General features: G+C 41.0%; 1 protein-coding gene across 1 annotated transcript; it reads right to left on the reverse strand.

Annotated features, from left to right (window-relative positions):
• Positions 1-5,203: 5,203 nt before the first annotated feature.
• On the reverse strand, positions 5,204-24,938 carry SLC10A2 (solute carrier family 10 member 2; the record flags this gene model as incomplete). Its single annotated transcript, XM_080689502.1, has 6 exons — positions 5,204-5,340; positions 8,612-8,769; positions 10,544-10,719; positions 11,533-11,621; positions 16,212-16,330; positions 24,562-24,938. The coding sequence occupies 6 exons, from the start codon at positions 24,936-24,938 to the stop codon at positions 5,204-5,206; spliced, it is 1,056 nt and encodes a 351-aa protein (XP_080545628.1).
• Positions 24,939-27,158: the final 2,220 nt, after the last annotated feature.

The following is a 27,158-nucleotide window of genomic DNA, read 5'->3' on the forward strand; positions in this document are numbered from 1 at the left end:
TGGGATGATAGGGTATTATGTGCTTAATGTTGTAACAAACTTCAAAGTAACTGTAGCACCAGCAATCTTGAGGATTGTTGCTTATATTCTTGTCATCATTTTTCATTATTAGTATTTTTTGTGTGTTCCTGAGGATTGAACCCAGGGTCATTCTACCTCCAAGCTACACACCCAGCCCTGTTTTATTTTTATTTTGACACAAGGTCTTGCTAGGTTGATGAGAGAGTGTCTCACTACTTGCTGAGGCTGTCCTTGAATCTGCAATTCTTCTGTCTCAGCTTCCCAAGTGTTGGGATTATAGGTATGCACCACCACTCCTAGCTATCAGTATTTTTTTATGTTAGCTACTTTTTTTTTTTTTTGGTGGTACTGGGGTTCCTGGAAGCCCTTCTACCTCCGGGCTACACTCCCACGGGTTACACTCCCAGACCTATTTTTTAACATTTTTATGTGGAAACAGAGTCTCTTAAGCCAGCGAGGCTGGCTTCGAACCAGCGCGATCCTCCTGTCTCCGCCTCCCAAGCGCGGGGATTACAAGCGTGCGCCACCACGCCCGGCTATGTTAGCTACTTTAATTGGGCATAAAGTGGTACCTTATTGTGTTTTTCCTTTGCATTCATCTATCTTAAGATGCTGGGCATCGTTCCATGCACTTATTTGCCATCGCTATATGCTTTGTTGCCATTCTTTAGTGAAATGAGCACATTTCTTTTGCTAATCTTTTTTTTTTTTTTTTTTTTTTGGTGGTACTGGGGTTCCTGGAAGCCCTTCTATCTCTGGGCTATGCTCCCAGACCTATTTTTATACTTTTTTTTTTTTTTTTAAATTTGGAAACAGGGTCTCTTAAGCCAGTGCGTTTGGCTTCGAACCTGCACGATCCTTCTGTCTCCGCCTCCCAAGCGCAGGGATTACAAGCATACGCCACCATGACCGGCTCTTTTGGTAATTTTTAAATTGGGTTGCTGGACTTATTATTGAGTTTGGAGTCCTTTATATATTTTAGATCAATTATACTGTTCTTTTTATATTATCATATTTTAAGTATATTTCTGAAGATTTGAGCTGCAGATGGAGCTCATTTGAATTATCAGAAAAAAAATGCCCTCTGTATTTCCTAATTTGAAAGCAAAGGCCCTTGTCAAACCAATTAGCCAAGTTAGACTTTCTATCTGTCAGAAAAATATCTGACTTCATTTTTCAATTCTAACAAATATGTTAATGTGAGCCCCTGTAGTGACCATCTCACATCTGAATTCTAAGAGAGATGCATAAAGCTCAGCCATCAGCCATAGGTCTGTATCTCCTGGAAGAAAAACATGTGTCCTCTTTCAACATTTCTAACCGGTGCTCCTCCGTGAGTCCTTGCAGGATCACCTCAGGGGCCGTGCTTTGTTTGGGTGAAGGGGAGTGCTGGCAGGTTAGTGGAAAATGTCTTCACTCCCACCCAATTTTTAATATTTCTATCATATCATCAAAATATTCCAATACAAGCCAGGCTACTTCATTTCCAAATCCTCAAAAAAATATGTGTACAACTGGAATAGATAAGAAGCTCATCTCAGATATCAGTATTTTGAGTTGTTTCATGTTAAAATTTCTCCATGCTGAAGCCGGGTGTGGTGGCACACGCTTGTAATCCCTGCGCTTGGGAGGCTGAGACAGGGGATCACACAGGTTCGAAGCCAGTCTTGGCTACTTAGTGAGACCCTGTTTCCAAATAAAATATAAAAAAGGTCTGGGAGTACAGCCCGGAGGTAGAAAGCCTCTGGGTTCTACCCCTAGTACCACACACACACACACACACACACAAAAATTCTCCACTCTGGGGGCCAATTTACAGAACAAGATTAGGGCTCAGAATAAGGCTTTTCTTTTTTTTCAAGGAGAGAAACCTGGCCATGAGGGAGGAGGCGTGGAAAGAGGACGCAGGACAATGCAAACACAGGGAAGTGTTTGGTAAATACGTATGGAAGTTGAAGAAGTGAAAACTGATTCTGTGTCCCTGCCTGCAGACCCCTTGGACAATTTCATCAACCCACACCACATTTGAAGACTCTTGTTCTAAACTTATGTGGCTTTTAAAGAGATGAAGGAATAAGGAGAAACATGAGAAGCATCAGAAGAAATCTCCTGATGGAGGTAGATTGTTTCTTGATGAAATAGAATGAGGGTCTCCTAGATGTCACCTTAGAGAACAAGATGATGTCTCCAGGAGTCAAATGAGGTTGATACTGAATTTCTTCAATTCTCATTGATGAGCGACTTTAATGCACAAGCTCCTATATTGAATGATCTCTCTCTCTATATATGTATATATATGTATATTTATATATATACATATACATAGGTGTATAAGGATATACAAAATACATAGACAAATGTATAGGCATATAGTATATATACATAGGCATATATGTATATAGAATAATTAGGTATATATAATATACACCTTTGAGTGTATATATATATTTTTTTCTCACCATCTCATGGAAGCTTTATTTATGAGTAGATGAAGTATTTTTGCTATTATTTTAAATCAGCTCTCATTCTCACACTGTTTTTTAGAGTCCTTGGTTAATATTTCCTCTATATGATTTTCTTGGGAGAACCTCAATTGGTATCAGTGGGAAATCTAATTATTAGAATATTTAATTAAGAGTTCCTTTCAGACTCTTTTCAAAGAACAATTTAAGATCTGAGAAACTCCACCTTATTTATATCTCTAGAATCAAACAGCGAGGACATCGTGAGAGTATTCATAAAGACTCAACTAGACCAGACATTACAAAAGTTATTTTCATTTATTCAAGCCTCTAAAATAAAACATTCATTTAATATGATACCCACAGAGGCAATAAAATACATAATTTAATCGGCTTTTCAAACTCATTTAAAAATAGAGAGCTGTCATTTTCGAAGGCTTAGCTATTTTTCTTCCCTCTAGCACATTAGGGGAAAAAAATCCACAACTCACAAGGTACCACATCATGTAAGAAAGCCAAGATCTGTCTCGCTCACGTATCTTAATCAACAGGGAGGAAAAACCTGCTGCTGCAGCTGCTGGTATCCGGGCCCTTGACTTTGGGTGTGTTGAAATTTTGATATGAATTCACAGTGTGTCTTTAGTGCACCTGTCTATTTTCAGTTTGACGAGAAAAGTGTAGGAGGTATTTAACAGCTACACTGAAAGTCTTCCTTTTGCAACCTTGAAGACACATTCTTTGACATTTCCTAAGAAGGAAATCTGTACCCTCTTTCTCCATTAAAAAAAAAATCACTCGTCCATTTTGTGTAATGATGGGGACCATATTCAATTGTAAATGTGAACCTTGTTTAAAAAGATATAAATGCTCCAAGTTTTAAAGGCAGAGCTCTCATACCTCTCCTGAAAGAGTTGAGTTCCTGCAATCCTTTGATGCACCAGCAGGATCGGAACTCAGCTAATCCAAATGCCATAAGTCCTTTGGATCCAAACTATTTGAAAAGAATCCCTGAGGCAGTGAAAATATCTAAATGGAACATGCAACTTAACCACTGCCTGAGTTAAGAATATGCATGCATCTTGCTGCAGAGTGAAAGAAGAGAAATTAAATTAGATCTCATAATAGAAAGCTCAACACTTGACCAGGTGTTCTCCCCTGAAAGCCACAAAATCCTGCTGCTCTTGATCAAAACCTACTCGCTTCATCTGGCGACATCCACCCACAGCATCCAAGGAACTCACCTGGTACCGCCCTTTCTACCTCCAGGCCCAGGACATTCCACTTCTTCAGTACTGTTTAATACTCATTTCCTGATCTCTCTCTCTGACTTGATTTTTCTGGCTACACATCACATTGACTCTAGATAAGTATTTAAACACGTTTTCGTCATTTTTGCTTTTCTATGTTTTTTTCCCGTATCTTCTGCTGTACAAACTCATCCACTGGAGTTGTGGTATTTTTCCCAACACTTACCCTGTCTTTGTACCTTCTGCCATCTCCTGGCTCACAATAGCTGCTGTGGATGCTTCATGTGGACTGAACAGCTGTCAGATTGGCCAATCTGGACCCTACACATGGGTAAGTCTTGAGGACATGGAGGCGTGAAGAACTATTGCCAATTCAAACAATTTGAAATAATTTTTCTCTTGAAAGATCTAGTGGGCTTTGGTTGTCCCCTGGGGGTAGGGTAATGGGTGTACCATATCTTCGATGAATTAAGAACTGGATTCTAATTTGTTTATTGAGTTCTATTCAGTAATACTTTTTCCCCTCTCATTTCTGCTTTCAGACTGTTATTAGAGAAGGCTGTTTTTTTAAACAAACGGGAAATCAGATATTTGCCCATATTATGCTCAAATTATATAAATAAATAGATTGTAAAGTCTTTAAAATAACGATCATAGTGCCTGAAGAACATATTTATATTAATCTTTTTACAATTATAAATACTGAAGAAAATCTTAACCACATTACAGCAGTAATTCATTATATCTACTTCAATATACATAAAGTGCTCATGTCTGGGTTACCAGAATTTGCATTAAAATTTAGTTCATGTGTTACAAGGCTCTTATTGTTACCCGTGTCAGTGTAGTTCCATAGCCTTTTTCTGTAATATTTCAGTGACAGTATATGTACAGTGTAGACATAAAATGAGCTGTCTCCACCTGCAAGGTCTCCATCTGCAGATGTAACCAACCAGGCACCAAAAATATTTGACAAGAATTTTCCTATTCTATACATATACAGACATTTTCTGGGTCATTATCCCTTAAACAATAGAGTATAATAACTATTTACATAGCATTTACATTGTATTAAGTATTACAAGTAATCTAGAGATGATGTAAAGTATATGGGGTGTTATTTGCGATTGCAATGCTGCTTTATATAAGACACATTGGGATCAGTGGACTTTGATACTGAGGGTGTTTGGGAACCAGTTTTATATATATATATATATATATATATATATATATATATATATATGTACTTATATAAATGAGGCACAGATGTATATGTGAAATAATACTTGCCACATTAAAGATTTGGACTGCCAGTCATTTTGTACCCAAACCAATGTATAGATTCAATTGAAGTTTCAATGTCCACTTTGACTTTTTTTCCTGCCAACTCTCCCATCAAAGCAAATAATTAAAAATAACAACGGTTTAGGGAAATTCTTCAGCCTTTTTCCTTGTTGTCTGCTTGGTTGGTGGCTACTTCTCATCCGGTTGGAATGCTTCATTTATTCCTTTTGTGGTCGGAGGCAATGACTTAGGGTCCTTGTCCTTATCTTTTTCCTCTGGAAGTTCTTTGTTATTTTTTGCATGACATTTTTTGTATGCCACATAAACTGGAAAAACAATACACAGGAGGTTAAAATTATTTGGGACAGTGATTATAATGTATGATTTGTAAAACAGTTTACATATTCTATAGGCTGGAGGCTGCTGAGAGAAAGAGGTCACCATTCTTAGATCTGTGATCTCTCATGGCAAGAGGGGAGGCTGTTCTTCAGGAAGACCTATCATTAAACTTGGGGGGTGTTTGCTTAGGGCAGGTATGCAACTTCTTCAGAATTTCTGTCCTGTACACGGTACTCTACTATAAGAGGGAGAGACATTTATTCCTATCTCTCATTGCCCAGTTGCTGTGTTTTTCCTCAAGAAATAGAAGCTCACCAAGTGCTGTGTGCATTTATGTCCCTATCATTCAACTTCAGTATGATGTGATCATTAAAAGGATATTAAAAATATTCTCCATGCTATGGGGACAGGACCTCAGTCTGATGGTCCTTTTGGAAAGATTTGATCTAGAATAAAATTCTTGGGCTTTCTTTGCCTTTGCTTTCTCTTTCTCATGGGAAGAGCCATGGACCATTGGTGACTAGCCTTCCTTTCTTCTGTGGCCCTGCTAGCCTCTGAGAGTAACCATTTCTCAGATTGTTTTTGAGGTCAACTCAGTAGAAGGAGCTCTGCCCTGCTCAGCATACTCAAGGCTTTTGTGTATGCATGTGTTAAGAGTGCACATCTGTGAGCCTGGGAGAGGGGCAGCACCTTGGCTCTGGATTCAGTTTATATTTTTCAATTAAGCCTTATCTGTAGGAAACGTGCTATTTTATTATCTAAATATCTGTTTTTTCTTTTACCTCTCAACTAGTTACACAGTCAACAAGGGAACAGAAGGTAGTATTTATTTTTCTCCTCAAATTCTAATGCCACACATATAGAACTACTATAATAGCATTTTCTACCCCAGAGGGTAACTGTGAACGTTAAGATAAAATTAGAGCTGGGCATGGTGGCGCACACTTGTAATCTCAGCATTTGGGAGGCTGAGACAGGAGGATTGTGGTTTGCAGACAGCCTCAGCTACTTAATGAGGCCCTTTGCAGCTCAGTGAGACCCTGTTTCAAAATAAAGAATAAAAAATAAGGCTGGAGGTGTAGCTCAGAGGTCAAATGTTCCTGGGTTCAATCCCCAGTTCTTCAATAAGTAAGTAAGTAAGTAAATAAATAAATAAATAAATAAATAAATAAATAAGGGCTAGGGTGTAGTTTGGAGGTAGAATGCCCCTGGGTTCCATCTCCAGTCTGTCTGTCTGTCTGTCTCTCTCTCTTTCTCTCTCTCTCTCTCTCTCTCTCTCTCTCTCTCTCTCTCTCTCTCTCTCTCTCTCTCTCTCTCTCTCTCACACACACACACACACACACACACACACACACCATAAAATTAATCGCTTAGTACGGAGAATAGTAAGTGGTCAGTAAATGTTAACTATCAATATGAAACAGCTGAGAGAGACAATGTCTTGCTTTAAAGGTCTTAGTAAATTCAGATCAATATCTACTTTGGATTGGTTTCTGCACTTTCAGTAGTATATTAGTTTTGAAGCCACCAAACCCTGTTGTTGAATTTATTTGGGCTTGTGGCCAATTTAAAGTTCCAACACTTACTATAAACTGTTTTGAACAGGACCTTCCTCAACTTCTACCAATGATCGTATTTAACCAAACTATACATCTTATTTATGGTCCTCTCACCCTTCTTTCCTTTCCCATTAAATAAGATAATCAGACTTTAGTTCTATCATAAAATATGTTTTAGATACTTTGTGCACTTAATAAAGACTGTGGGAAAGCACTAGACCAGTTCTAGTGCCCTCCTTTCCTCATTCCTTCACCTGCGTCTCCAGTACTCAGTCTCTTTTGGGTTAGTCATCCAATTAGTACACAGGCTTAGTTGTTCTGTCAACCCATCCACTTTCTCTGCTTTGTTTAGAAGACATCCCTAGCGAATGATTTGGCAAAAATCTCAGTGTGCCAAACTGGGTCAACCTTTAGACAATGAAACAAGGCTGTAATCCCAGTAGTTGGTAAATTGGGACAGGAGAATGACAGATGCATGAAGAGCCTCAGCAAATAGTAAGATTCTCAGAAACTTAGTGAGACTCTGTTTCAAAATAAAACAAACAAACAAACAAACAAGCAGAGCTGGGCATGTAACTTGGAGGTAAAATGTCCTGGATCAATCCACAGCATAGAAGAAGAAGAAGAGGAAGAGGAAGAGGAAGAAGAAGAGGAAGAGGAAGAAGAGGAAGAAGAAGGAGGAGGAGGAGGAAGAAAGAAGAGGAAGAAGAAGAAAGAAGACCTGTATCTCCTAGACCTGGGGTAAATCAGTGCAATGTTTTCAGTAATTTGAAGAGTCCCATTCTGCAATAGAAGCCCTCACTTTGAGAATGGCCCCAAGACAATAGCAGAGAAGACAGAAGCACATTCGGAAGGTTGGATGTGTATTGGAGCCCAGCAGGGAAATTAACCAAAACAATGTTGTTTCTCTGGGCATTTTATAACTTAATATTTTCATTCTTCTTGTTAGACACCTTCACTTCACATTTATTATTAAAATACCATGAAACTTTTAAAGGCAGCTTCTTTGTTGAAAAAAAAAAACCCTTCAAAATAAAGATTGAACATTATTAATAGTCCTCCCTGGAAAGTAAAATTCAGGGAAAAGTTTAAACTGGGTGAAGGCCAGCGTAAGGGGGGAGGATCAAAGTCCATGTTAGAACAGAGAAAATTAGAGTAAGGATCAGGCTGACTTGTGCTTGAGAACACACACACACACACACACACACACACACACACACACACACACATACACGCACGTGTGCACATTCAAACAACCTGCCTTATAACTTAGCCTGACCGATGAATACCACTTTTCTGATATATATTCTATATTTGCATAGCACATGAAGACAATGTTTTGGGAAATATCACCAAACCTTGGGTCCCTTGGGAACGTACAGAAAGGCACAGAGTAAAATGTCCTCATGAGTCAATATCCTTCTCTGATTAGTGAGGAAAATAAGTCAGTGGACAGAATCGACTTCTACTACTTTTGACTTAAAAATGACCCTTTTTGAAATCCTTTTAGTAAAATTACAGCCTTTTTATCAGCCATTAGAAAGTCTGGATGATATTAAGGATGGGATTTTCCTTTCATTTTTCTGTAAGATTCCTTTCCAGCAACAGGGATGATTTGTTTTAAAAAGGCCATTCTAGCAACCCCAGGATGTTTCAAAGAGGTGGATCACGATTAAATTTGATGCGAATTATTCCTTACTTCCTAAAAATATGCCTGCAAAGAGGAGCTGGAAGACACTGTAGATGAGAGGGAAGGTGAAGACGAGGTTGAGCTCCTCGGTGGTGAAGGAGAGCTGCACAATGGTGGAGCACAGCTGCGTGTTCTGCATCCCTGTTTCCAGGGCGACCGTCCGGCACCTGAAAGGAGAGGGAGAGAAGCAGTGCTTCAGGTGTTGTTTCCTTTGTTATTGTATCGCATCGCAGGCATATACAGTGAGAACAAGTACACAGACCAGGTGTGAAGTCTCTCTGCTTTTCATTTACATATTTAGTGTAGAATGTGTCAGTGTCAATATATAACTTTATAGTGAATAAATATATTGATTTATATTATGCATAATAGTTCACTTTATGTAATATAGTACGTGTATTATAATGTTATGTATAACTGTATACTATAATTATACAATCTATTATGCATAATAGATTACAATATTATATAATATATAACATATACATATAACATATATAATAGATATATCATATTACATACTTATTACATATAATATACCATAATATATGTTATAATATATTATAATATATAATAAATTATATTGCATACATATTAGTATACTATATATAATATAATATTCTATGACATAGACTATAAACCAATATATTTATATATGCATATGTTAGGAACAGGCTTTTTTCACAGTGTTCCATAAATGGCATGGGCAGTTCATTTCACCCTTTTTAATTATGTTTTGGTAACAGCATAGTACAGATCAGGAGCTCAGAAAACACTATATTTGTTATAGTTATTATTGTTAAATTTGTTCTGTCTAAATCCTGATTTTTACAAGAGGTAGAAATTATCGTCTTCTTTCTACAAATAAGAAAACCCAGAGAGAAAAGTGTCCGACTGGGTCCCAGTGGCTGGCGAGGGGCACTGGAGGCAGGCCGGGCTGCCTGGCTCCCACACTGGCCCCCTCTCTGTCACCTCCTTCCCAACCCCGTGGGCAAGCGCCTCAGCTCCTGCACCTGCTTTGCTCCCCATTTGTTTATTTACATGAGCCAGCAGGGGAGGGAATGTTCTCACTCAGTACACACTCCTAAACGCTAAGCCTTTTCTAATGTTCAGCACCTCTGTGTGATGAGAGTTCACCCCGCGGCTCGCTAGAGGAACCCTGGCTATTCTAAGGCCAGAGGTGTTGCTTTTATTTAAGTCGTTCTTGGGGAATGCGAATGCCTAACAGTGGAAGGTCTGACCTGCCCTAGACCGGGAATGGTTCAGAACCATTTGAAGAAAAAATATAAATTAATAAACAAATATATAAATGAAAATAAAGGCAGTCTGCATTTTCTTTCCTTGCATAGTTTTAGGAATGACGGAGTCTATTAAAAATGACATTTTCAGAAACAGGTGACTCTGATCAAAGGTGAAAGATTTTGAAGTTATCATTAGTATTTACAGCTCTTATGGGTTGATTATGTCCTTCTTCCCCCCAAAGTGTGTGTTGAAGTCCTAATTCCTATATCTCAGAATGTGACTGGAAGTGGAAACAAGGTTATCACAAATTGACTTAGTTAAGATAAAGCCATCGGGTTGCACCCTAATCTGATAAGGTTAGTGTCCTTATAAAAAGGGGAACATAGTATAATAGAATATATATTATATCGTCTATCATATATCATAGAGATATATGCAGACATGTGCATAGAGGGATATGATGGAACATAGGGGGAAAATAGCCATGTTTAAGCCTAGGAGAGGAGCCCTTTCTTGAAGCCCTTGGAAGCATTCACCCTATAATGCCTTCATTCTGACCTCTGGTTGGTAAAAGCAAGACCGTACATTTCTGCTGTTTATACCACTTGGTTTTTGGCACCCTATGAAGGCAGCCCTAGCACACAAATGCAACAGCTATAACAAATGAGAATTCCCCACCTCTTTGCCAAAACACTATACCTGAACCAGGGCTGACCAGCTATTCTAGCCATCAAAAATCCCAGGGTGTAACCAGCTATTGGAAATATGGTCCCGATAATCCACAGCTTAGGTTCCACGATCCAGGCACTTTGGTATAGTATTCCTCCAACCACGGCCAGAATCACAATGAGGATGGCGCCTGCGATGGAGCCGACCTGGAAGAAAGGCACAGGTGAACCCCACTGTGCTGTACTGGGGCACAGGTGAACCCCACTGTCCTATACTGAGGCACAGGCACAGGTGAACCCTACTGTCCTGTACTGGGGCACAGACATAGGTGAACCCCATTGCCCTATACTGGGGCACAGGTGGACCCCACTGTGCTGTACTGGGGCACAGACACAGATGAACCTCATTGTCCTGTACTGAGGCACAGGTGAACCCCACTGTCCTATACTGAGGCACAGGCACAGGTGAATCCCATAGTCCTGTATCAGGAAAATTCAGGTGTGTCATCAAGGACCAAGGCTCAGAAGTCTCCTTTTCTGGGGGAAGTAATGATGGAGCTTATGTCATATCATCTGTATCTATATCCATATCATCTAACAAGAAGATAGTTGGTGAAAAAGACTGAATGGTTGTTACACATGTAACATCTTCCACTCACCAGACACTGGACTGGCCATATGGTTAGACATGGGAAAAATATGTTATATTTTCTAATAGAGTTATCTAGATATATTTTAAAACACACAACACAGACCATAGTAATGCATTGTGGGTATGGAGTAGAATAAAACCCAAAGGTGAGGTTTGAATTGATTTCTCAAAGGATAGCTAGACATTTGCCCCAAGGAGGGGATGAGAAAGCTTCCCAGGAGGGAGGACTTATGGCAAATAACTTCAGCCCCCCCCCCCCGGAGCTCCTACACCATGAGAATGAAACAATTTAGTTGACTGAATGACCTTGTCATTTTGATTCTCATGGTGGGGCATCTAATCATGCAGCTGTAGCATGGGCTACTTACCTTGAGTATGATCTTTGCTTTTGCAGGCCATTTGTGATTAACAAACATGCCAACTGAAACGGGAACAACAAGCGCGATCAAAGAAGTACCTGCAGATGACAGAAGAGTGACTTGGTGAATGGAACAGGTACCATGGGAAGGAGAAGAGCTAGTGAGCGGTAGCCTGGAAAGGGCAGGGATTGCATTTGCATTTCGTTTTCCTTTTCTGTGGTCCTGGAAATTGAACTCAGAGGCTTTTTACCTCTGAGCTACACTTCCAGCCCTACTTATTTTTTTTTTTTTTATTTTGAAACAAGATCTTGTTATATTACTGAGAGTGTCACTAAGTTGCTGAGGCTGACCTAGAACCTGTGATCCTCCTGTCTCAGCCTCCCAAGTGCTAGGATTATAGGAGTGGGCCACCACGCCTGGCTTATACATAGCATTTCTTGAACACACAGAAAAGAATGATGAATTGTACACACACACCCTTAAAGCCAGATACTAACGAACCTATTATAATATTATTGTAGAAAAGTGATGAGATTAAATATGTAAATTCATTTACTAAATCTTTGGTTGATTTTTTTTTTTAGAATTTATTATATTGCCCAGTATCCTTTGGTTTTGGTTTGCAAATATCTTGGATTCTTTAGTCTCTTAAATCTTTATATTCTAGGAAAACTGTCTTGCCAAAGTTTTTTTTTTTAATGTGTGTGAATGTGTGTATGTTCATGCGTGTGTGTTCCTGCATTGTACATTCATGATATTTTACCTCTTCATGCTAGTAGAAATGTTTTAAAATACATAAAATAAAATATTCAAAATCTGCTCAAGATCTTAGGCATTTGGAAGGATGAAGATGCATGGGTAGAACTGGCTTCAGTTATTTAAATATACACCAAAGTGAGGGAACAAGTTGGAAGATCATGCTTTACGTTTTCTGTGAGATAACGTATCTGGCGACTCTTTGTGCAATTATAATGCTTTTTGGCCATGTGCTCGCCCAGCCAGACAAAATAGTCCTGCTTCAGTTTCACATGTACGTTACTGCCCTGCTTGTAACATACACTTTGCTTCTTCATATCATTCAACACTCATTTGTCCAATAGCTACTTTTATATAATACAAGTTCTAACTTCTTATGGATATTCCTTTTTCAAACATCCCTTTAAAGCAGTGTGAGAATATGGAATTGAATAATAAAATTCTGAGAGCAGATGTTGCCTAGTTCTGGGGTAGACTGACCTAAGACCAGAGAGCAGAGTCTAGATTCCAACGCTGTAAACATTAATTTAAAATGAATGTAATAATGAAGAAAACATAATTCCTGTGTAGCCTCCTAGCCCTCCTGACAGAATAAGTGTCAAAAATTACTTTTGCAGAGAAATTATTCAGCAAAATTAATTTATCATGCCCCATCCTCTTATATATAGGATAACTGTAATAATCTGTAAATTTTATAAGACACTGACAACATAGCTCTATTTTTCTGGGGGTTTCATATATGTGTGTATATATATATATAAACACAATGTGTTAAGTAATGGCTAAGGAAGCAAGAGCTGGAAAATAATCAAACAAGATGAGTAGAACAGAGTAGGTAGATGACAGCAGAATAACAGATATGAAGAAGAGTGCCCAGACAAGATGCCCCCCTGCAAATGCCCCTTGGGTATCCCAGCATCCTTTTGTTTGGGAACATTTCCTTCCTTGGATCTCTAGACCCCTCCTGAATTCATGTGAAGTATGTAGCCCTTAAAGAGCACCTTGATACAATCTGTTTGTGTGCTGGTAGGTTAAGTTGGAAAGGAGGTGTGGCTAGGTTTTGGTGTTATATTTTGAACAGGTTGGATCTTTTTGACCTTCCTAGTAGGTGTCCTTATCTCTCTTGACAGCCCAACGTAAGATACACAGGCCAGGCCGACAGCTCACCACTATCCTCTGCCGAGTGCCCTTCCTCACCCACGAGGAGGGGAGGTGGCCGCTCTCCACTCCCCAGTGGCCAGCGCGCTAGCTCCCTCCTTCCCCAGGCTCTCATTGTTCTACTTATTCCTGTTCGGAGCTTGCTGTGTAAGAGGCCTGTTTATGTAGGTGAGAAAGCATCTGCTCAGTTACACCATAGAAACGAAACAAGGCCTGTGGTCAGGTTTACACAGTAGGTATAGGAGAAAAGAAGGGCAGAAAGATGAAGGAGAATGAAAGAGGGAGATGACAGAGTCACGCCGTGGAACTGGGAGCCAGATTCAGAGATGAACTTTTTTTTGTATGTGGTACTGAGGATGAAACCAGGGGCATCCTCAGTCTGAGATACACCCCCAGTCCTTCCTTTTTTTTTTTTTTTTGACAGGGTCTTGCTAAGTTGCTAAGGTTGGCTGCAAGCCTGCATCCTCCTATCTCAGCCTCCCAAGTACTGGGATTATAGTGTGTATCACCACGCCCTACTGAACCCTTTTTTTTTAATTCACAAACTGTGGGAACTACAAATTGCGTATCCCCTTTGCACTTGGCCTTCCTCATGTGTAAATTGGGTAGAGTTAGGTCTGCCTCATAGAGCTGTTGTGAAGGTTTGATGATGCTATGGCTATAAAGCTCTTGAGGAGCAGGCCAGTGGGCTGTATCCAGGGCCTCAGCAATTTTGGGCAAACTAAAAAATCACCCTGAGACTCAGCAGCCTCATTTATAAAGTGATGAAAACATCTTGTGAAGCTGTCACCTATTTTTTCACCATTAAAAAGCCAGAAAAAAACAAAAGTATGAAGGTTAGACTGGAGAATAGACCCAGGCAAACATGATGGGGAAAACACAGAGTTCATATCTTTATGTTTCAAACTCTTCTTTTTTGCTTTATTTTTCTTTTAACTTTTCTTCTTTGATCTCTTCTATGAGGAATTTTTCCTCAACTGGGGATGCTAATTCACTTCTCATTTTCTCTTTTCAAAATAGATTCACATTAAAGTCTCTGACACAAGTCATTTACATACTAGTTAGAATTACGCAATATCCCCATGGGCATTTTCCAGAAGACAATGAATACTAAGAGGAGAATATTTTAAAGCTTTAATTCCTTTCTTGAACAATAAGTAATGCCCGCTCACAGTTCCTCACTCGGCAAGGAGGTTCTTTGAGATGTCTTTAATGCTCAGCGCTCAAAAACTTCAGTTTTTAAACTCTCAGGAGGGGGCTTACAGAAGGAGCAGCCAGAGAGTCAAACAGCCAGAGGCACAGGCAGGTGGACAGGGAGGGTCCGTCTAAAGCCTGATTTCAGGACATTATGGGATGGAGTTTCCCAGGGGACAATGGGAAAATCTTGTACAGAGAAAATCCATAGTAGTGTGTGTGCCCCAGAGGATACCTTCCTTTTCCTGTTTAAATTAATATTCATGATAGAAGTAGGGGAGAAAAAAGAGGATCTGAAATGATTGAAACACAGAGCACCCCAATTTGTGTTCATCAACTGTGTTCCAATTCCCTTGTCTATAGCTTGAATCAGATTTAATCACGGAAACAATTTTGCTTAGAAATAGAAGGGACTTTTAGTCCTGTTTCCCATCTCAAGAGGAATCCCTCTTAGAGACCTCCCCAATGAGTCACTGACTGGCCTTGGTTCTATGCTCTGCTCCCCTGAATGAGAAACTCACACCTTTTTTTTGATACTGGGAGTTGAACCCAGGGGCATTTTACTTCTGAACTACGCCCCACCCCTATTTTATATTCCTTTATTTTTGAAACAGGGTCTCACTAAATTGCAGAGGGCCTCACTAGGTAGTAGCTGAGGCTGGCCGTGAACCTGCAATCCTCTTTTTTCAGCCTCCCAAGTACTGGGATAAACTCCAACCTTTTTGAGGCAGTTCACCAGGAAGACATGTGTTTTCCAGGTCAACTGAAAGAAAAGTCTACTGATTATGTCTATTGACTGATTATGCTCTACCCTCTCCTCTACCTCCCATTGTGTATTATAAGACTTGCTTCTGGCCTGCTAGGAACTCTCTTGACCTTTCCTCGACTCCCAGTACTGTGTTACATCAACCACGTCATCTCTCACCATTCTCTGGTTTTCCAGAAAGAGAAAAGAAGCTCCTTGCAGCTAGGGGAAAACCTCCGTGTTGAAATGCACGGGGACCCAATGCTAGCTAGCCAGTGTGACTTCCAGAACATGTGCCGTTGAGTCTACTTTGTGTTGAGACATGGCTCACAGGGGAGAGCCGCCAAGGATATGCTTCATCTGGTGGCCACCCCTTGTGGCGGTCTCACTAGGTGCTCCATTTTGAAGTCATTCTGTGGATTGTTTTGTGTTCCTTTCATGTGAGCAGCCGGGTGCAGTCCCCCACTACTATGACTAAGCTACTCTCTAGGTGGAGAAAACGTTGGAGGTTCCCAAGCACCAGTACCCAAGGCCCCTCGGGGCACTGGCTGTTGGCCGGTGTGTGTAAGCATGGTCCCCTTGAGCTGACTCCTTTTCCTGGTGATTTGAATTGAGGAAATTCCCGGGTCTCCAGTGGGACCAAGGTTTAGAATTGACATTCTGCCAATTCTTACCCAAACACTGGGATGACTTTATAAGGCAACTCTAGTTAGATACAAACAGGCTAGAGTTAAGAGGTAAAATGTGCCAGTATGAGACTGGCTTGAAGCCCCATCAGGGAGAAAGTGGGGAATTTGAGGGTGATAGTTAACAACGTCATAGAGGAACAACTTACCTATGTTGGTGTAGGGAATTATGATGCTCCCAGAGTCGACCCACATTTTGGTGTACACATAGAGGCACAGAGGCATCATGCCCAGGGCGAGCAACGTGGAGCAGGTGGTCATGCTGACACTGAAAGGGAAGGGGCAGGTTCAGGTGTCTGCCTGTGTCTCCAGGAGAGAGGCAGCTTCACTTTCATTGTGTGGCTACAAAGCCCTGAAAACAGTGCTTGCAACCAGCAATATCATTGGTACGAAGGGCGGAAATACACATGTGCGCAGGCTTGTGCAGAACCTGCCTTGGGCAGAGCCACCCATGTTTGGTGTCTGCTTGGCCTTGCATGGTCCTTCCCGCCCCAGTTGTTCTCCAGGATCACAGGAAGTGTTCATTGATGGCTTCAACTAGTAATTAAACAAGGTATCAAGTGCCTGGATGATTCACCTTTGAGCTTCCAGTCAGAGAACAGCAAAGCCATTTAATAGCCGAGACTATGGGGGCCTCACACCTCCATCCATTCTGGCATGGAATGGGTTTCTTGGGCTTTTGTGAGAGAATGCAGGTGTGTGAGAAGGGGCCCTAACTGTCTTTCTATAATGTAGACAAATTATTGCCTGTATGGCCACAACTGGAGAAAAGTAGAAGAAACTGATTATAACAACAAAAGAAAGTATACTTGCAGGCAAAGGAAGGCCTGGATTCTTAAGACTAAATCATTAAAAATTTACTGCCAGTACTTGGGAGGCTGAGATAGAAGGACTGCAGTTTTGTGGCCAACACTAGCAACTTAGACGCTTTTTTCGAATAAAAATAAAATAAAGCTGGGCAAGGTGGGACACGATTATAATGCCAGCATTTGGGAGGCTGAGATAGGAGGATCAAGGTTTGAGGACAGCCTCAGCTACTACTTAGTGAGGCTCTTTGCAACTCAGTGAGACCTTGCTTCAAAATAAAGAATAAGCCTGGCGTGGTGGCGCACGCTTGTAATCCCAGAATTTGGGAGGCTGAGACAGGAGGATCTTGGTTTGTGGACAGCCTCAGCTACTTACTGAGGCCCTTTGCAATGCAGTGAGACCCTGTTTCCAAATAAAGAATAAAAAATAGGGCAGGGGGTGTAGCTTTGAGGTAGAAAGCTTCTGGGTTCCATCCCCATTACTGCAAAAAAAAAAAATGAATAAAGAAAAAATATGGCTGGGGGTATAGCTCAGAGGTAGAATGCCCCTGGGTTCTATTCCCAGTACTTCAAAACATAAAAAGTTAAAAATTAAAAAATAAAAAGGTATAGGGGTATAGGTCAGAGGTAGAATGCCTCTGGGTTCAGTCTTACTATAAAAGAAAGAAAAGTAATACACACACACACACACACACACACACACACACACACACACTTTACCAAAGATGTATTCAGAAGAATCAGGGTTAGTGTTATTTCTGCTTTACTCATGTGCGTTTTAGTAAGAGGGTTTGCCTGTGTAGGAGAATTTTGTCTTCCAATATGGAGGAATCAACAAAAAAGGATGCTATCTTCAGCACTATGACAGTGGATGGAAGAGAACTTTTGGAGTAGTGAGTCTTTCTGGTTCCCCTCAAAGTACCTGTGCACAGGGATGCATCCTCTGCCCGTGGTGCATAGGGCTTAATGCCGGGGCTCTAAAGACCCATGCTTTCTGTGCTGGAGGAAGGTCATGGTGCTAACAGGTGCTCTTTGAAATTAGAAGCCCCAAATTGGTACTTTCTTTTCTCAGTTCTGGTCACCTGTATTTCTTTTATTGTAACTTCCTCATGCTGCCCGCCTGACCCAAGGTACCAGTGAGATTGGAATTACAATATGTCTCTAGCTAGCAGGGCCTATCTAAATCTACATATGTAGATTTCCTAGCTTTTAGTACTATAAATTATAACCTTCCTGTAGAAAACAGCTGTAGAAGCTGTCTTTCCAATATAAGCCACATCGTGATTAAATTCATGTATCATTTTTATATTGTTTATCTTGTTTCTGAGGTGGACAGGTAACCGAGTTCATTTGGCTGGGCCCCTGCAGCCTCTGGCCTGGGCCCTGTGGCCACACCCTTAGTTTGTGGCTTTGTACAATCCCCTGGACTTCTCCTTGCCAGCTTCCTTATCTGAAAGGAAGCTTGTGCTTGTTATCTAATAGGCTGTAGAAGATTAGATGTGCTGATGGTTTCCATTTCTAGGACAAGGCAAAACTTATTGGAAGCTAGTTATTGCCATTAATTCTAAGTATGTGCATTTTGTGTTCCACTGTAATAGAGAATCAGAAAACTTACAGCATTTTTTTTCTACAAGATTTTTCTGGATAGCTGGATAATCTGAATAACATCCAGATTATTAGAGTAGTAATTTTTGACTAGGGTATGCACTTGGAAAATGCCAAGTGTTTATTTTACACTACGTGGCCTCTCCAAAAAACAACAATTTGTACCCTGCTAAGGGAATTAGATGAAGATAAAAGATTTCATTTCAATGTACCTAATTGAATTTGTACATTTGGAACAAAATAAAGGGTGGGGTCAAACTCTATCACGGGACTTAACTTCTCTAATAATCCTTTTAAAAATGAAGAAGAAACTCATTTAAAACTAGCTTAAAAGAGTCAGATAAAAATAATTGCATTAGTAGAGCTAAAATATTGCAGCAATAACCTATGCTAGAGATGTATTTAAAACATGTTCTGAGAAGTTCAATCTATGATGGTCATAGGTTAACTTAATTTAGATACAAAGTGGGATGCAAAGGCAGAGTCCTATGCTGAGGAAACCAGGGCATTTGTTATTAATAGTGCCTTGTCCTACTTAAACTGAAGGACTTGGAGTTTGTAAATACTTTTCTCTCTTTCCCTGCCTTCCTCCCCTCGAAGTGGTTCTCTTTCTTATCTTTAATTAAAAACATCAGAATGGATTTAATGTTGTCTTCCTAATAAAATCCTAAAATCACTTTGTCCCTCCACATCCGGTATGTTTCCTAGAGTGCTGTGGGTGTGTGGGAGTGAGAACCCTTACCCAGAGTGGAGTGAAGAGAAGGCTGAGAGGTTTTGTAACTATGAGAATCATTTTTAAATAAAGTCAGGGTTTTTTCCCTTGTTTTTTTAAATTTTAATTCTTCTAAAGCTTTCTGATGTGATCTCCTTCCTCCCCTCCTCCTCCTCCTCCTCCTCCTCCTCCTCCTCCTCCTCCTCCTCCTCCTCCTCCTCCTTCTTCTTCTTCTTCTTCTTCTTCTTCTCTCTCTCTCTCTCTCTCTCTCTCTCTCTCTCTCTCTCTCTTTCTCTCACCTTACTTTTATGATGTTATGAATCTAACCCAGGCACTTGCTCATGCTAGACAAGTTCTCTACCACTGAGCTATATCTATAGCCCACGAGAGCAGTTTCTTAAAACCATGAAGAAGGACGACACCAGAGGATGTGAAAAAGAAGTGGCTTAGGTTTGGCTGGAAATTTTGACAATAAAATGTTGCAGGGGGCAAGAGAATAGATGGTAGAATGTGCTACTCTCTGAACTAATAACAAGAACAAAGTCAAGCCACTCAAAATGATAATGAAACAATTCACAGGGAGAGAATCTTAATGAACCATGTAGGGGAATAAATTAGTAAAAGAAAAAATTATTTTACATTAAAAATTTGAAGTTTTATAAAGGGCATAGATGTCAGAAGTGGAAATACGACCATGAATTTATATTGGAATGAGAGAAAATACTAATGCCTAGGAAAATAAAAATGTCGTTTGGCTTTAATTCTTGGTTTTAGCTCTATCAAGTGTCAGGGAGACTTCTTATGTGTGTGTGTGTGGGAATAAAAGAAGTTATTAAATGAGAATTCAGTGACTGTTGGTGAAATTGGTGATAAAAGGTATATGACCTCAGAATTCTTTGGAAGGTTAAATATACCAATGCTAACATTCAGCACTGTGTACATAATATCTAATAAATACTAGCTAGTGGCCTTAACATAAACACCTCATAAATACTAGCTAGTAGCCTGAACATAAACACTGTATAAGAGAAATACAACTTGGATATTTGAAGAAAGATAAAGAAAAGTCAGGTGGTATTGGGTTAGTTCTCTCAGAGGAGAGAGGAGATGGCTGTGTATGTTCAAGAGATCTGGAAAGGGTTCATCTGAGTTTGCGAGAAGCCAGAGGGCCAGGGGCTTGCACAACTAACCTAGAAGATGAAAAGTAGAGTATTTGGCCAAAGGTAAAGGATGTGGTCATAAATGCTGCAATGTAATAAATCTAGAAAATAATGAGTGTAGAAAGTAGGTGGTTGTGAAGCAATTGGGGAAACTGAGGAAAGGATTCATGAGAAGGATTCCTCAAAGAAGTCAAGAAAAAGAAAATAAAGAAAAAGAAAATAAAGAAAATCCTTTCATGGTGCGGTTGGGGACATTGCTAAAGAAGAGAGAAGAGATATTTATCTGGACATAAAGCAGACATGAAGGAGGGAAGAAGCCTCCATGTCCCTCATCTGTGAGCTGTGGCCACCAGCAGAGCCACCTGAAAGGTCACCTTCATTTCTCCAGGACACAGTTTTGTGCTCACAATGCCCACCCATGGCACAGCTAAAGCAAAAGCACCTGTGCACCACACAGATTCACCAATGGCAACTCTCCAGGCTGGGGGCAATCAGAGAAGGAGCTGAAATACTGCTTGCTGTATTTCCAGGAGCACAGGTAACTGTCTGTTACTTATTATTTGTTGCCATCAGAGATGGGAAAATGCAGTATTTCTCAGATCAGAAGATATGATAGAGCCGGGCATGGTGGCGCACACTTGTAATCCCAGCATTCGGGAGGCTGAGACGGGAGGTTCACAGTTCATGGACAGCCTCGGCTACTTAGTGAGTCTCTTTGCAACTCAATGAGACCCCGTTTCAAAATAAAGAGTAAAAAAAAATAGGGCTGAGAGTGTAGCTCAGAGGTAGAATGCCCCTGGGCTCCATCCCTAGTATCGCAAAAAGAAAAAGAAATAAATAAAAAGAAGAAGAGATGATAGGTGGAAAAGCATTGGGGTTTCCTTTTCCAGGAACTGCATCCAGGAAAGCTGAGGCTGGGTAGAATTGCCTTGTAGCACAGTGTGATGTTAGCTCACCGGTGAATCTACCTGTTGTATAAATAATCATGTCTTGACTGATATCACGAAAGCTCCACGGAGATAAGAAGGTAAAGTTCTAAGAGCACAGATTGGGAAATAAAAATGGCAGATAGGAGTGCATCTAAAAAATTATCATGGGACTGAAGTAATCTAATACTCCAGAAGAATAAACGATTTTGGAAGGCCGTTAGCCAGTAGTGGAGGTTTTATTCTCTTTATTTGCTTTAAAGAAATATTTGAGCATTTTTTTCTGTAACGCATGCAATGCCTAATGTGACCTTCTTACATAGTAGCATAATGATTAAGGTGTATTGTGATAGCCATTACTGCTCACTGTGCTAAAATGCAGTGACGTCTTCTGGGCTATTGTTAATAGAGCAATTTATTCCTGGAATACGCGCTGCAGAAGGCAGCTGCTCTTGGTGTCTCCTTTGCTCACGTGTATTCTGGTCCTCTCTCTTGCTGCTGCTGGGCTCAGCCTTCCCTCATTAGCACTCTCTTTCTTTCCTTCCTTTCCTCCCTCCCTTGCTTCCCCCCACCCCACCCTGGTACCGGGAATTGAACCCAGGAGCATTCTACCTGTGAGCTATACTCCAAGCCCTATTTTACTTTTTATTTTAGGGTCTCACTAGGTTGCCAAGAGTCTCATTAAGTTTTCAAGACTGTCTCCGAACCTATGATCATCCAGTCTCAGCCTCCCAAGTACTGGGATTACAGATGTGCACCACCAGGCCCTGCTTTTACTTCTTGTTTCTAATTTTTTATGCAGAGAAATAACCCAATATAGCTTCAGAGTTAGGAGAGTTCAATAGATAACACAAGAAATGTTTACAAAATTAAGTGAAATCTGTTTCCAGGGTGTAGTCTACTAGGGAGCCTTATTGAGTTCAGGATAGGTGAGGTTGCCAGACCATCATTCTCAGATTGGATCCATGATGGTGGTTTGTGTACCTTGAAGACAGGGGGAGTCTGCTGATGCACGGTCTATACAGTTATGCTTGATGTTTTTAATTCAGCATACGTATCTCTTTTGTGAGCTTATTGCGTGTTGGAGAATTCACGTGCACCGATTTAGCTGGAGATTGTCAACAGGGTTTCATATTTTGCTCTGTGTGTGTGTGTGTGTGTGTGTGTGTGTGTGTGTGTGTGTGTAGGATTAGGGGAGTAGGGGATTGAACCCAGGGGCATTCTACCTTTGCACAACATAGTCAGCCCTTTTTACTTTTTTTTTCTTTTTTTTTTTTGGTGTCACTGGGGGTGGAACCCAGAGGCTTTCTACCTCCGGGCTATACTCCCAGACCTATTTTATATTTTATTTGGAAACAGGGTCTCACTAAGTTGCTGAGAGCCTCACTAAGTAGCTGAGGCTGGCTTTGAACCTGTGCGATCCTCCTGTCTCAGCCTCCCAAGCACGGGGATTACACGCGTGTGCCACCACACCCGGCTTACTTTTTGTTTTGAAGCAGGGTCTTGATACATTGCCCAGAGTCTTACTATATTACTGAGGCTGTCCTCAAACCTGCTATCCTTCCATCTCAGCCTCCCAAGTACTGGGATTATAGGTGTGTACCACCATGCTTGGCATCATGTTGCAATTTTAGCTTGTCAATTGTTTTTTGAAAAAAATAAGTTACAGGAATTGTTATATTAGGTAGATCAGATTACATAATCATCTCCTGTTCAAGAGAAATAAGATTTCCTCTGAAATCAGACAGATGTGATCCAGAGCTTTTAGTTGAGATTTTACAAGTTTAGCTTGCAGCAGAGAGTCCCTTTCAGCAGCTAAGCAAGCCAGTACCACATACACCTTGTCTCCTTTAGGACATGATTGGGTGTGTGGCATTACATTGAGGGGCAAGCTGTGTTGTTGAAAGATAAACCTGTATTGTTTAAAAAGTTATAGATATGTAAAAGTTCTTTAGTGGACATCAAAACCCCAAATTCAGGCCCTTAGTTGAGAAGGTTCTAGTTTTCAGAACTCAACCTCTGTGTGTACGGGTCAAGTGAAATTGAAGCCTAAAATGAGCTTTATACTGCGTGGTGGTTCACAGATTAACTAATTTGCCATCCTCTGTTCTTTTATGGGGCTTTCCTTTAAATTTTGTTTTATTGCAAGGTGGCTGCTGTATTTCCTTATTTGAAAATGAGTACTGTAAAAGTATAGAGTTCATGAAACTTTTCTTGAGGTTCTAGATAAATCAGCATAAGTTGAGAAGAGATAGCAGGTTCCTAATTGCTCACGAGGCAATCCAGTGGTTACCCTGGGAGCTCGCCTCCTTTGCACACAGTTTCTGCAGACTCACTGAGCTGATTGCCTGTGGTGTAGTATTTAATAAGCACATGTTGCATTAACAGTGGGATAGTTTGCAGAAACGCGCACCTTTCACAGGAAATGAGTGTGTGGTAAGGAAGACAGCTGTTAAATTTTCAGCATTAAAATTCTTGGTCTAGCCCCACTAATGCTTCTTTTTATTTCCTATTAGGTTCACAACCCCCACTCCCAACCCTGGTGCTAGTTCATACTAGAACAGGATGAATTAGGCAAACATTATAATTTAGATTACTCTGTGGGAAGCAAAGAAACCATTTTCTGTTTTTTTTATTTCTAGTAAGGTAAGCATAAATAAAAATGATTCTGCTATAAGTGTGTGTGTGTGTGTGTGTGTGTGTGTGTGTGTGTGTATTTGTGTGTGGACATGTGAGTGTGTGGGTGTGTATGACGAAGTAAAGCAAGTTTATAAATTTCTCCTTAGGCTTTATACCAAGAGTCTGCCCAAGGAACTGGCTATCTGATAGAGCTAACTATTGTCTTTTAGACAATGTTGATAAATCCTAATGTTGATGGAAGTTGAGTTTCATGTGTGCACTAGTTTCTTATCATCGCAAATAATGTGATTGTGGTTTTCATTTTTTTAAAATTCTTGTACCAGTAAGGAGAAACTTTCTCAGCTATTGTTTGTGGCTTAGAAAATATTTCTCTCTTGAAGACTTTGAATTTTTTCCCCAGAGATAATCAGCAACTATGCAATTCCCTGTTAACTGAGTTTGATTCACTTGCACAGACATGAAACATATGCCCCCAATTCTAACAGCCCAGAAGCTGTGCCAGAAGGCACCCTGTGGCTCTCTTCTCTGCTATTTAATTCCTTAGTCATACCTTACATCAGTGGCAGATCAGATGGACATTCAGGATGGCATAGGCTTCTGAAAAGTTTAAGTCAATTCGACTATAATAGGTGGAGGTGTAGATATCTTACCTCAGATCCATGTCACCATCAACCCAATAGGCCAGGATATTGGAGGCAGTCCCTCCAGGGCAGCAGCCCATAATTAGCACCACCACAGCCTGGACAGGGAGGATATTAAAGGCCACGGACAGGATGAATCCTGTAAGGGGCATGATTCCAAACTGGCAGAGGAAGCCAATGAAGATGCCCCAGGGCCTCTTTATGTGCCCCAGGAACTTCGCGATTTCCACGTTGCATCCCATGGAGAACATCACCAGGGCCAACAGGATGGTCAGCACAGTGCTCACAACGGTACTGAGGATGGCATTAAAGTTGCTCTCCGGTGGCACACAGGAAGAACCTTCGCAAACCGTGGCGTTGGCTGGGCAGACCGAATAATTATCCATTGCTGCGTGTGCTTCCAAGTCCACAGAGGCACGAGCCTCCTGGTCCTGTCTCTGCAGCCAGCCAAGATCAGTAATGAGTAAACCACGTCAAACTTTTAAACCCTTTCCAAACGCGTGGCACCTGGTGTCTCCTTCAAAAGCCACCTTGGAGATGCAATAAAAAAAACAATAAATGCTAGTACGTCACTGCGAGAGATGGCATTACAACACAGCATGGAGAGTGATTCATAAAAGTCCAGCAAAATCACTGGCCCGGACAGAAAGTTTTAACAAATCATTTATTGGCATGATAATGAGTCGTGCCACATAAAAATGACCATGTTAATGTTTAATGCCTGGAAGGTTTGTTGAATGATTTCAGTTAAGTGACTATTAAAATAGTGTCTAAAGTCCTAGAACATCCTAGGGGCTGAGATGTGGGGACACAGATTGTTTCTTCATGCATCTTTAAATAGGAAGAACTGGGGGCCCTGAACAGTCAGGAGCCATGTGCCAAGTGATATTGCAAAGAGATATCAGGAGGAACTGGAACCTGGATCTCTGACTTTGTCCCCTAGTAGTTTTCCTATATTATTTTATTTCCTCATCTTGGACTATTATGTTCAGAAAGTTTGAAAAACTTTGGGGGTCTTGATGCAAACCTACAGGAGAATCACATGCGGGAGGACAAGATGTTTTCTAGTGGGAAGGAGCCTGCCTTGCAGAAACACCCTCAATTACCTTCACATGCAATTAGGCATGTGTTGCCATGGTAACAAAGTGCTTTATAGATAGAGACAATACAATTATTTAGAGGGATGAACCTCAGAGGATTAGGTCAAAGTGACAGGATCTCTTTGTGCTTAGAGTCAGGAATTGAAATGAGATTGTGTGTGTGTGTGTGTGTGTGTGTGTGTGTGTGTGTGTGTGATTCCAAGGAAGACTGATTGTTGTGAATGTCAAATATTCACCTTCATTATAGGCAGAATGCTCTATACTTAGGAATACAAGGAAGATAAATAAAAAGAGGTAGAAGAGAGATCACCCTGTTCTCAGGTGTTTATAACTCAATTTTTGAGTCAAGCACAGCACAGGAGTAAAATTGAATATTTCTACCATAATTTGCAACTTGTAGGCCAAATTCTAACTCATTGTTTATTTTAATCATCTTAATTCAAGTAAGATTAGCATCCCTGCTTTTCAGATGAGCACCTGAGGATTGAAAAAATTCAGTGCTTTAGGCAAAGTTACCCAGCTGGTAGCTAGAAACACTGAAAGTCGGCTTTCCGGCTTTGGGCAGAAAATGCTTGGTTTGGTTTGGAGGAGATTTGGGACTCCTCAGACCTCAGTGTGCACACGCGTCCTGTGGGGGCCTGTTCAATGCAACTGATTTTGGAAGTCTGGAATAGGTTTTGTTTTCTAACAAGCTCACAATTGGTGATGATAACGCTGATCTGGGGACCACACTGTGAGGGTCCAGGCCTTTGACCCATGCTGGTATCCATGCTGATAAAAACTGGACTACGGGTCACAATTGGGAGCAGCCTTTGTAGACAACTCAGCACAGGGGCATTGGACTTTCCCTACCTGGGTCAACATGAGCTGTGGTCAACCAGTGGGCCACCAGGAAGAAAAGCGAGTAGGGGTAAATGCTCTAGTAGCCAAGGGCCAGGGGTGGTGCCGGTTTAATCTGAGATCAAGTAACTGGGCAAACCTGAGCTCTTTCTTAAAGGGCATCATGAATGGCACTCCCTGTGGGTGCTGCTCCTGTCTCAGTAGTGCCCTCTTCAACTGTCAGGTTCAAGGCCCGGTCTTTTTGTCTTTCTAGCATGGGTGGGTTGCCATTATCTCTGCCAAACCACACCCCTGCCCAGCCCACTTCCAGAGTCAGATCAACTGGCTGCCTGCCAACTCTGGGAAGTGTCTCTCGTCTCTTGCACTGAGCTCTCTGCCTCAGCAGCTAAATGATTAGCGAGATAATTCCCAGTAGACCTCTCCTCCCCTTCCTGGGTGTGGAACAGTTGGCTCTTCCCTGATGGCCTTTTGAAGCATCTCCCTGAACAGAATCTTTTGTCAGGTGCAGACACCTGGGCAGATGGCCAAATGCTCCCCCTGCTGTTCGTACCTTAGCAGCTGTCCGTGGCAGCTCTCCCCTGGGTTGGGAGAAGCCGGCCATGCAGTCAGTGTAGTTAGTTTATTCCTTTTCTGTCCTGCTTCTCCTCCACCTCAAACATTAGGTGA

This window comes from Muscardinus avellanarius, assembly GCF_963383645.1.
Source record: "Muscardinus avellanarius genome assembly, chromosome: 2".
NCBI classification, from domain to species: domain Eukaryota; kingdom Metazoa; phylum Chordata; class Mammalia; order Rodentia; family Gliridae; genus Muscardinus; species Muscardinus avellanarius.